At 40.0% G+C, this 12,043-nt stretch overlaps 1 protein-coding gene across 1 annotated transcript in view; it reads right to left on the bottom strand.

Moving 5' to 3' along the window:
* Window positions 1–309: 309 nt before the first annotated feature.
* LOC124722072 (melanocyte-stimulating hormone receptor-like) overlaps window positions 310–12,043 on the bottom strand; it is a 170,390-nt gene continuing 158,656 nt past the window's right edge. Inside the window, exons 3-4 of the mRNA XM_047247270.1 lie at window positions 9,073–9,273; window positions 310–1,416 (exon numbers count right to left, since the gene is read on the bottom strand). Coding sequence (XP_047103226.1) covers window positions 975–1,416; window positions 9,073–9,273 — 643 coding nt within the window. The 3' untranslated portion in view covers window positions 310–974. The remainder of the gene's footprint in view (window positions 1,417–9,072; window positions 9,274–12,043) is intronic.

Here is a 12,043-nt window from a genome sequence, read left to right as displayed (position 1 = left end):
CTGAGTATCGTTCTTCTTTTCGTCTGAATGTCGTAAAAGCTCAATACTAATTTTAAATTATGTCTTTGTTTTTATGTAAATGTGAGGAAATTTATCATTCTCTGTAGTGCATTTTCGCTTGGGATCAAATTTTATACATCGGAATAAATGTGTTATTTGTGTTCTTGTAAACCACCATATTATCACAGTCATTTTAGGGAGAGGATAACGTGAAAGAATTCGTCAATGTGAACTGGGGAGAAAACACTTATTTGATTGAGCTTTTAGATGCCCTCTCTGGATATATATATATAGTGAAAGAAAGAGTACTTTAGAAAAGTAATATAAAAATATTTCTTTATTATGGCGTTCAAATTGTAACAAAATCATAATACTGTTAAAATACTGTTTCAAGAAGTACTATTATTGGGGCGAGTTGACTTCCTGTTTTCTGCTCATTAAAAGGAAATTATACATTGAAACGCAAATGATTTAATCATCTTCAGCCAATAACCTTTCACTGTTCCCAAGATATTCACCGCTATTGAAGTTATTTGCTATCCTTAGATGTTCGCTGATCACATACAGTTCGACAATTCCGCCAGACTCATTCTATGACAGCAATTCGGTGAAATACGTCTTGATATTAAACGTATCAGCAATGTCTCATACTAAAAAAGAAAGTTCGGTCTACGTTTTAAATGCTGCATAACATTTATTGTTCTATAGTTATGAGAAACATTTAATTAAAAGACAAACTCCTCCCGCAATATACGCAATATACACTGAAGGTCTTCGAGAAAGCACCGTTTTTTCGGGAAACTTGATTTCGGCACTCTTTCAGTTTTCTTATTCGGCCACAGTTTTGTGATATTCATTGTGTCATACACGCATCAGAAATAATTCTCGCCGAAAAATCACATTTAGTTAACTCAGGAATAGTAAATACTTTTAGTTTCTAACTGTGGTGACATATAGCCTAAATCAGAAAGCACTCATCTTATGCCGTGTACTGAAGGACCGCTTGGGACGGCACTGCTGATTCGTGATGAAGAACTTCTACTACCTACGTCACGTTTCTGTTTATTCAGCACACCTAAACATTTAAGAGAACTAATGATTGATTTTCTGACGGCAGAATTATTCCACGAATACAAAAATGGGTTGATAAGGTAATTTATGTTAGCAAACGATAAGCAGAGTCGATAAATGACATTAATTTCTGGAGAAGAATAGCCACATGACTTAATTATATATAGGACCGTATAAGGAGCCCAGGAGAAGAGGTACACCCCCGTCACGTATAGAACAATTCGAGCAGACTTGGTATTTATGGCTCTCGGAGCAGAAAGGTGGTTGCCATCCGGGCAGCGTAGTGTGAAGATCACCTGCTGCGATTCGTCGCAGCGCCGTCTCTTTTTCACAGCCACTGCCTCCCTGAAACAGTTAAAATTGCCTTACGAAGAATGATCTAGTAGAGTACTCTAAATTTGGGCAGCAAAGCTGTAGCTTCTCCAAAAGTTTAACTTCCGAAATAGACCTAAAATTTGCTCTGAATTTATTTTAATTATGTTCACTGACATTTGGTTTGTTAGTTCTAGTTCATCGTCTTGGACCTAACATTTCGTGACTTTGTGGGGAGATACCATTAGAGACTATGGAGAAAGTGGTCCGAATCCAACAGAAGTAACGACTAACATTAATTAACTGGGAAGATTTGATGTAAAATGAAGCAAACAGTTTGTCTACAAGGAAAGCAACACACAGTGAAATCCACCTGCAAACGACCTGCATGAAACAATTCGATCAACTTTGGAATAATATCAAATCTGTATACGAATAAAAGCTTTATTTTTCCAGAAAAATCTTTATTTAGTTAGGATCAGTAATTATGATTAAAATACTCACGCCACTATCTTTCGTAAATCACTGGATATTGACAAGTGTTACATGAATATCCACAGAAACTTTCGTTTGGTGCTAATGAAAATACACTGTAAGACAAGAATAAAGACTCTCCACAAAGGAATGACTCGGACGAAACAGAAATCGTTACATATGATGCCTGTGTGAGACAAAGAAATTATTCCAATTTCAAAAAAAATTGAATGATTCATTTAAATGGAAGAGAGTCATAGATTCAACAAGTCTGAGCCGCAGACTGGGGACCAGCTCATCATTTGTCTCAACTACCGTGAAAAACAACCTAGGACTTCCCCGTGATCAGACAAATGGCATTTAATCTGCCGCATGGATTGCATATGGGTCTCACTAATCTCCGTGTATCGGAAGTTAGAGCGATGAATTCCAGTTAACACTATATTAATCTTTTCGATACTTTAGTTGCTCTTGTCTTTCATACTACTAAAACGTTTGAAGTTTTTGTATACCGCAATGGGAAAAGTTAACTCCCTGGTAGTGTTATCTATAAATACCTATCTGTTATTACGTGAGGAGGATGTAAGTTAGCTGTTGCTGTTGTTTGATTCTACTAATGATTCAATATGAGGGTCACCAGATACTCGAGCTTCAATGATTGATACAAAATAAAGGAATATATCTTGTGCCGTTAAGGCTGATCAAAAGTGATCTGTTTCCTAAAAGACGATTTACACCACAGAAGCGTCATAATATGCTACTTCTCCCACATATAAGTGTGCCTGATGACCTTTGTTAATATACGTTCAAGTGACATGGTATTAACTAACTACTCGAGTGATGTCAGGGGTATTCGAGTTTACACATTTACTTTGCAAAAATAGCTTTTATAGTTTTGAGTATAGTCATTCACACGCAGTTAAAAATTTACCACCTTACACTGATGTCCCTTGAAATACGTAGGTTATTCGGAAAGTAAGGAAGGATCGGTCGCGAAATGGAAAATACAGTGAAAGTCTGATGAAGCTCTGTACAGATGCGTTGGGCACTGTGTCTAGTATGCCCGTCGATCGCATCATGTCGCTTTTTTCAGTTCTGAGTTCACAGTGAGAACGTAAAGATGGCTAGTAATTAGTGTATCTTCGCTAAGTATGAGGTCCTGGCGAAAGATTTCGCCTGAAGCTATGATATCCACATAACATAACTGTCATGCGGTTTGTTCTACACGACAATTCTCAGCAGCACTCTGCAGGGGCAATGAAGATGCTCCTGCAGCGTTTTCAATGGGACGTGTTTGATCACTCCCAATGCAGCCCGTAACTGGCTACCCTGAGGTTCATCTCTGCACAAATGAACCGCTGGCTATGAAGACAATATTTTGACATAGACAGAGAGATGCAGTCCAGAGCAGAAAACTGTCGAAATGCACTGGCGGCTGTCTTCTACAACGAGGGAATTGAAAAGTTGGTACAACGCTGTGACAGATGTCTAAGTCTGAGCGGCAGTGTAGAGAAGTAGCTGGAAGGTGTATCTAACCGTTGCTAATGAAACAGTTTTGATTTTGACTGTGGTTTCCATTTCGCGATCTATCGTTCCATACTATCCGAATAGCCTTCGTACAACATAACGAAGATACTGATATCTTGTTTATTACAAATGGTATGGTTGTATATTACTCAGTGTCAGAGCTGCTACAGTAAGGAGTTATCATTGAACATGAGCAAAATGCAACTCGTATATGGTCTACAGAAAAAAAATTTAAAAAAATTAAATGTGCAGAGCAACATCTTAAATTCTGGGGAAGGTGAAGTCTGAGTTTTAGATTACATTGTGTCACCATCCATATAAGTCTCAAAAAATAATTAAGTCTCGTGTCATTCATAGTCAAGATATTTAACGTTTACTGCGCAGGAATACTACGACTTGGCATGTGTGTACCCACTAACCACATCTGATCGCATGATAAATATCAGATGAAACTAACCTTCCAACAGGTTACTTCTCTGGTGTGTCTCGACGACGAGTGTCAGTGCAGTAAGGTGAATTATATACTTCATGAAAGCTGTTTTCCGTGTCCCGAATTTTCAGCCCTATCGATGCATATCACGGCTAATACGTCCTCGTCCGTGATGCAGCGGAGTGGCTGCAATTTATACTTCTGACTTAGCGGCACAGTTCCGAATTTTGCATTTCTCGGACTACTTTTGTACACCCACGTTAAAAAATATGCTTCCTTATGCCTCAGATATGGAAGCCTTTACGTCACAAGGAGTTGTGAGAAAGGTAAAATTAAGTATAAGACAAAATAATTTTGGTACAACAAAATTTACGTTATGCCGTCGAAGAGCTTCATAACCCCGACTACGTCACAGGTAATGAACATCCGCTACAAATTTACACATATTTTAGATATCGCAGATCCTTTGAAAAGCTGTTCCCATCAGACACAAGCGTATAAAGGCTGGTCATTGTCTGGAAAGTCTGGAGGGTGCTGGAAGTCTGCAGATACAAATCAATATGCACAGGTTTACTGTCATAAAGATCCATACACTTTGCGACTTACGGCGATATCAGAAAACGGTTAAAGTCATATTTCTCTTCTTTGATGATGAATTGGATAAACCTGTGGATTGAACTTGAGACGTAAAAAACAGACAAATGCGAGTAGGAATCGCGCTCTGAGGATTCCATAGGAAATTAATTATTTATACAGATAGTCCATCTGTATGCTTTAATAGTGAGTATGCGAGTATCAGATAAGCGTCGTAAATGGCCGTATCTTTTGGTTCCATTGTCTTCGGATCTTAAATGTTTTACGCCGTGGGATTAAATATTTGAAGTAAATTTCAACTTGATACCTTTATCCACTCCTGAGAGAAAGGGGTCTTAACAGTCGGACAGAGAGAGACAGACGGACAGCTTATGGAAAAAAAGTGATATAATTGAAAATTAACAGTTTTCTTTTTTGCTTTACTTACACTGTGTTACCAGGCTTCTTTTCCATTTTTATGATTGTTGGTCAACAGATAGTTTCCTGTAGGCTTTGAAGAGTGAATTTCCGAGTATAGAAGTATATGCCATAAATAACCGTATCTTTCACTGTATTGACTTAGAAGCTTAAATTTTTACATCGCCAAGTTGTCGTATACCTTGGTATTTGATGTTAATTTCGACTCAATACCTCTAACCATTACCGAGGAAAAGGAGTCTTAACAGATTGACAGGCTGACGTACAACGAAGAGATACTGTAAGGGTTCTGGTTTTACCGATTGAGGTACGGCACCCCAAAAATGAAGTAATAAAGGTTATTGTATATAAAGATTATTATTGTCATACTTCAAAATTTTCATTAACGTACACTCTATGCTAAGTACCTTAGTTTAGGGCCTTTCATCTAGAGTTCTTATCCCCTCAGATCCTTCCATAAATAGCCGGGTGGTTCTAGGCGCTGCAGTCCGGAACCGCGGGACTGCTACGGTCGCAGGTTCGAATCCTGCCTCGGGCATGGACGTGTGTGATGTCCTTAGGTTGATTAGGTTTAAGTAGTTCTAAGTTCTAGGGGACTGATGACCACAGTTGTTAAGTCCCATAGTGCTCAGAGCCATTTGAACCTTCCATAAATAGCCTTGCTACCTTGAGGCAGGGGAGACTGTTCATGGCAAGTCGAAATTTTGCTCGAAATTTCTCACGATAAAATCCCCTCAGTAACGAAACCATATGTTTCATCATGTTATAGAACTGATGTCGCTCAAAAGTGGTCGTCGTGGCTAACCTTTTTCAAATATCTTGGAACCAGGAAAGATATTTTACTGTTCATAAAGAGGTATTATCGCCACACTTGCAGAACTTACGCTTTCCTCTATAATCTCAAAAGGTTTAGGAATATCTACCCAGAGGATGTGAACTGTGATACTGTGTAGTCGCTCGTCTTACGGAATCTCCACTAAAGCCATGAACATTGCATGAGAAGTGAGAACACTGGACTTTAGCAACTAAACAGGAATGCTTCTGCTCATTATACTTGGAACGTCCATCTATTTGACCATGTCCTTGCTTCATAGGCCCATTTACGTTGGTTGCGGTCAGACTTGGTCGTGACTACCATACGCTACGTACGCTTCTGCGGCATCTCAGTGTTAATGCATCCCAGTACTTAGCATCAGAGGGGAAGCACCTGTCATCTCATTATAATCGAGACACTAGGTCTCACATATTTAGTACCCTAGATGTGTCCACCCGTAAAAATCTGCAGTCTCCTTCTTTATAGCAGCCGTCCGCCTTTGCAAGAAGCTACCCTGCACTCTGCACAATTACTCTTCAGAATAAGCCGAAGAATTTCACTATCTCACTCTGATATCATTTCCTTAAAAAATTAACTTATGTGGGTGGTCTTTACCTCTGACAAACAGTAAAGCAAATGATCCCATCTTCTCCCAGTTACGCTCATTTATCTGTCATTTTTCGTCAGCCACACAACTTTCTTCTCCTTCAACTTCGTTAATGCTGTTTTCGTCTTTCACTCCCTCTCACATGTACAGTGCTGCCACCACCAGAAGTTTAAATCGACTTTCCAGTTATATGTCTTTATTGCTGCTGAACTAATCTAAAGCTAAAAAACTAAACTCCGCCCGAAGAGGCCATGAAGGCCCAAAGGTAACTACCGGCCGCCGTGTCATCCTCGACCCTCAGGCGTCACCGGGTGCAGATATGGAGGGGCATGTGGTCAGCACACCGCTCTCCCTGCCGTATGTCAATTTCCGAGACCGGAGCCGCTACTTCTCAGTCAAGTAGCTCCTCCGTTTGCCTAACATGGGCGGAGGGCACCCCGCTTGCCAACACCGCTCGGCGGATCGGATGGTTACCCATCCAATTGCTAGCCCAGCCCGACAACTTCGCTGATCTGATGGGAAAGCCGAGGCCATTGGAGAACTAATTTAAACAGAGTTTTATTTCTGCACTACAGGAATTTCTAAATGTTATAATTATAAGGGGCCATCAAATGGAAATGGAACAGATTGGAAAAATCAGTTACTGTTTGTCACTTCAAAAGTTCGTGGCATAACTGCTAATACCAGTGTACCACTGTGAGGCAAGACCGTCATTGTCTCCGTGGATAAATGTTTGCGGTTGCCAACGGAACCATGATTGCAGCCAGGCGTTCACCTCTTCTTCCGAAGAAAATCGACGGCCACGAATGTCTTTCTTCTGGGCTCCAAAAATTGAAATCGCATGGGGAGAGATCGGGACTGTATGGAGGATGTGTAAGGGCTTCCCAGCGATAATTTTGTAGGATTGTAAGATTCCTCGGTACGATCATGGTCCCATAGACAACTACAAATATTTTTCCGTTAAGACATCGACTAGGGATAACTTAATTGACAGTTACGGCGCTCACTTGTGAAATGATAAACAGTTTGCTTACTTTTTCTCCATCTGACTCATTTTCATTTGAATGTCCCTTATGTATTAGATGTAACTCATTATATGCTTTTCATAATGAATGTCACGTTAAACGAGCAGAATTTAGATGTAAGGCAGGGCCTGTTGGCTCTAATATTGCCAGGTTAAATACATCAACAAAACATAAGTTAATTGCTTATAACTTTATAATAACAATATATTTGAAATTTAGTAGGTTCGCGAGGTCGTGCGTAAACAATCCACTGACTTTATGACGTTCGTGTTTACAGTTGTATTATTATTAATAACTCAGCAAATTCAGATACTTGTTTCACCCGTCAGAAGCGAGGATCATCAGCCAACCGGTTACGCAGTGATAACTCCTTGGGGGTTAAAAGTACAGTTCTCTACTACAGACAAACACAAAGTAATGTATGACTGAAGTTCCGGATTGACGACCACTAGTATGCTACAAACCACTAACTTGTGTGAAGATTTTGACTTTCGTTAACCGTTAATGATAATTTGAAATTTGCGTCTCTTCATATAAGACACAAAATGAGAACGTATACAAACAGCACAAAGCATGATCTGCGGACAGCTTAAAAAAAGAATTCCGTAAATGGAAAATACTGTTGGAGCAAGACTCGACCTGCCACTACCGCCTTTCACAGGAGATGAACTTACTAAAGTATCCACACGAATTTCGACGAGTCACTAACTCTCACATATTTTCCAAACTCCACACAGCTACTCACAACATGCCTCGCTGAACTGAGAGCAAACATATGTTGACAAATGTTTCAGCTGTAGCACCAGATAACACGAGTGCGAAACAAAGGATCTGATCTGCCTCGCAGTTTATGGAGAAATTTATTCAGAGAGAGGAAAAAATTAACAGGCGTTTTGCTTCTGAATAAGTCTCTCCAATATGTGGACCTCGAAGCCTTACTGATTTAAAAAATTATACTAACCTGTGTGAACCTACCAACAGCAAGAATTAATCTTGTAACTGAAATGAACTGTACAGCATAGTTTAGGTGTATAACAATAGCCAAATGAATGAGATACCGAAACAATAAATGATCTATGAGAATTCAATAAGCTACGAATTCCGATGTGCTGTAATCAGTGTCTCTAAATGAAATGGTAGGTAATCAAAGAGAATCTGTATATGCTTCAGATGAATAGAGCGCCATTCAGTTGCCACCCAAATTCACAAAGCATCGACAACGGTGCCATGATGAACAAGCTGCCGACCAGTCATAACCCAGAAAGGCTAAATGGTCGCTAAGTCATGTGAACTTTCCATTGCTGGTAATCAGACAGGTTCACATACCGCAAGAGGAACGTAACATCATGTTGTTCGTAAACGCACAGACGGCTACTAACGTTTCCACAGACCTTGTAAAATCGGTAGCGAAAATCTAACGTAAGGTAATTAAGGAAACAGTTTCTGGTAATGAGGTAAGCATACTTGGTTGTACACAACTTTTCCAAAACGAAGATACCCGGAGAGGCGAAACAGAGTCGAAGACATCGAGGTCGGATGTTAGAACTATGACTGAAACCAGGGAGACTTAATCGCGTCAGCTTTCCACACTACAGCAGATGAATTTGTACATAAAACCACAATATTCACAGTATGGAACAAACACCATCGAACATTTTCTCTCTTCACTTTGTATTTAGCTAAATAAAAGGGCAACTTACACGAAAATACCCAACTAAATAGTGAATATACGTATGAAGTGATACTATTGTCACTTAAACCGACACTTTATTACGACCATTATGAAAAGTGTGGGACGAACCTGTGAACACGGTAATGAATAACGGTGACGGTTATAATGATACTGGCATGCGTCAACATGCCTATAGCCGTCACAAACTCTACAGGAACAACAGCCTCCACCTCGCAGATGATACCATCAGTCCAGTTGTTCCAATACAAAAGTGGGGAACAAGTAGCCAATGGGCACACCCACACGGTAATAAGCAGCGTCGCAGACCGCCTGGAATCAAGCAAACCATCGCACATTAATTTTAACTTTACCAAAGGACGTCAGAGTCACTATCAAGCAAAAGTTCCACATTAGATTACGAATATAATTATGAGCCCGTTATTGTTGTTCATTATTACAATACAGTTGCTCTGTATCTTTAAGAGAGTCGTACATCGTCATTTCGAAACACATTTGCTTTTTTAAAAACTTGAAGTGATTTCCTAGTCAGTGTAATGAACAGATGAAACTGCTGTGTCGTAATATCGCTTTCAGTACACTACTATTAACACACTGTTTGGTATAAGAAAAGTTTGCTGACTAGGTGTGCAAAATAAATCTTACACAACCGGACACATGTCCAGATGTAGCAAAACTCAATCGCCCTATCTATACTGCTTACCTAGTCCTCAACGCTGTGGGAGTTTCCTTATTCCGCAGATTAACTACAATCAGCTTCTAACTTAAACATCGAGGAGATTGACCGTTCGGCAAGGTGAAACGTGTTCCTCGCCATTAGTTACTTAATTAGACAGTGTGTGTGTGTGTGTGTGTGTGTGTCAGTGTCTGTGTGTGTGTGTGTGTGTGTGTGTGTGTGTGTGTGTGCAAACTGCTGAGGTCATCGGTCCCTAGCCTTGCACACTAATTAAACTAGCTTATGATTAGAACAAAACACAAACCCATGCCCGAGGGAGGACTCGAACCTCCGGCAGGAGGGTCTGCGCAGTCCGTGACATGGCGCCTCTAACCGCGCGAGGGTGTATGTGTGTGTGTGTGTGCGTGTGTGTGTGTGTGTGTGTGTGTGTGTGTGTGTGTGTGTGATTTAATAGCCGCCATTTGGATCTTCGGGCGTGTTATCAACAAGGAAACACAATACTGACGCTCTACGAGACTGAATTTGGAATGTTACGTATCTTAATTTTGTATGTGTTTTAGAGATTTATAAGGGGGACTGGACAGATTGAACTTTAGGTATTACACATGTGCTCTGGTAGAAAGAAAAAGACATCTGATGAGGTCGGCAGAGGCTTATAAATATAAGATGAAATAGAGGTTTTGCGCTATTAGGACAAGTAAACAATATGAAAATACAGATGTGTAAGTTATTATCAACAGAAACCTGAACACATTGTCGTAGCCAAAACAGACATGAAGCAAACAACCATAGAGGTACAAGTTCATTTGCCTCTTAGCCCCGCACATGATAAAAAGATGAAAAGAATGTATGGTGAGATAAAGGAAATTATTCAGATTTTTAAGGAAGATGAAGAATTACGTTTGGCGGGGACTGGAATTCGATAGTAGGAAAGAGAAGAGACGGAAAGAACATCAATGTTAATCATTGCAAAGACTTGGTTTAAGGATCAGGAAAGAAGGTAAAATACGATGAAGAGATCTGAAGACATGGAAGGTCAAAACCACATTTTAAACTGCAGAATACTTCCAGGAGTAAATGGTTACGAACTACAGATTAAAGTGAAGAAACTGTACAGAGGTAGGATAATGAGGAGATTAGAACTAGATAAACTGAAGAACAAGAGGCTACTGAGAACTTGAAAGAAACCATTAGGCAACGACTTACTCAGACGAAGGAAGGGAATACAGTAGATGACGAATAGTTAGGTTTCAGAAAAAAAATAATAAGGAGAGCAGAGCACGATATATGCAAGAAGAAAAGAGCTAGTAGAAATCATTGGATAACACATAAGGTAGTGAGTGTAACTGAAGAAAGAAGAAAATAGAAAAATGCAGTAAATTATGTAGGCAAAATTGAATACAAATTCTACAAAATGAGATTCTACATCTACATTTATACTCCGCAAGCCACCCAATGGTGTGTGGCGGAGGGCACTTTACGTGCCACTGTCATTACCTCCCTTTCCTGTTCCAGTCGCGTATGGTTCGCGGGTTCCCGATTGGCAGGAACTGCTTAATACCTGAGCAGGTATTTACAGAGCACAAATGAATACTGTAGAAACATGGATGACTAGGAGGAAAATAGATTATGCCAATAGGAAAATCAAAGAGACCCTTAGAAGAAAGATAAGCAATGATATGAATATCAAGAGTTCAGATGGCAGGCCATTACTAATCAGAGAAGAGAAAGCCGAAAGCTGGAAGAAATTTAAAAATGACCTATACAAGGGAAATCAACTTTAAGAGAATATTATAGAAAGACTTATGTGGCTGAGATGCTTCTTTCTTGACCCTCGCCTTGCCCTCCTACCCCAAAAGTTTGGGGCGTGCCCCGTCACCCCATTTCAAGATGAATCCGTGATCATCTTTCACGGTACGGTGCACCAGCGCGTACAGACCAACGAACGGATAAAATACGAAAAAACAAAAAATTAAAAATAAATAAAAGAACAAAAGTAAATAAATACATAAAGAACTTGTTTCCTTCTAACTGGGATCCCCTATCCCTCATTCCGATCGCCCTTAAGGGTTGTCTCTCTAACAATGGTCCCTTTTAGTTATCTTAGTTCAGTTTTCTTAGGAGGAAGGGGGGGGGGGGAGGTTAAGGGGGAAGTTTTAGGTGTCGTTGGGATGGCAACACCTGAAGAGAGATCTGTTTATCTGTTTTTGGTAGCGTCACAAGCGGCGGTGCCCCGTACAGTTAGTACTGTTTGTTTTTGTTTTCATTCGCTAGGTAGAAAGAAAAAAATTAAGTACTAGAAATCCTAAAAATATAACAAAACAGATCGCTGACGGACGCTTCTGCGGTGGCACTCCACCGGTTCGAATCCTGGTAGTGTAAAAAATTTGCACCGTCAGTATTTGG

Source organism: Schistocerca piceifrons, chromosome X (assembly GCF_021461385.2).
Source record: "Schistocerca piceifrons isolate TAMUIC-IGC-003096 chromosome X, iqSchPice1.1, whole genome shotgun sequence".
In the NCBI taxonomy this organism is placed as follows: Eukaryota; Metazoa; Arthropoda; class Insecta; order Orthoptera; family Acrididae; genus Schistocerca; species Schistocerca piceifrons.
The sequence above is the reverse complement of the archived record's forward strand: the minus strand, read 5'-3'. Positions and strand labels throughout refer to the sequence as shown.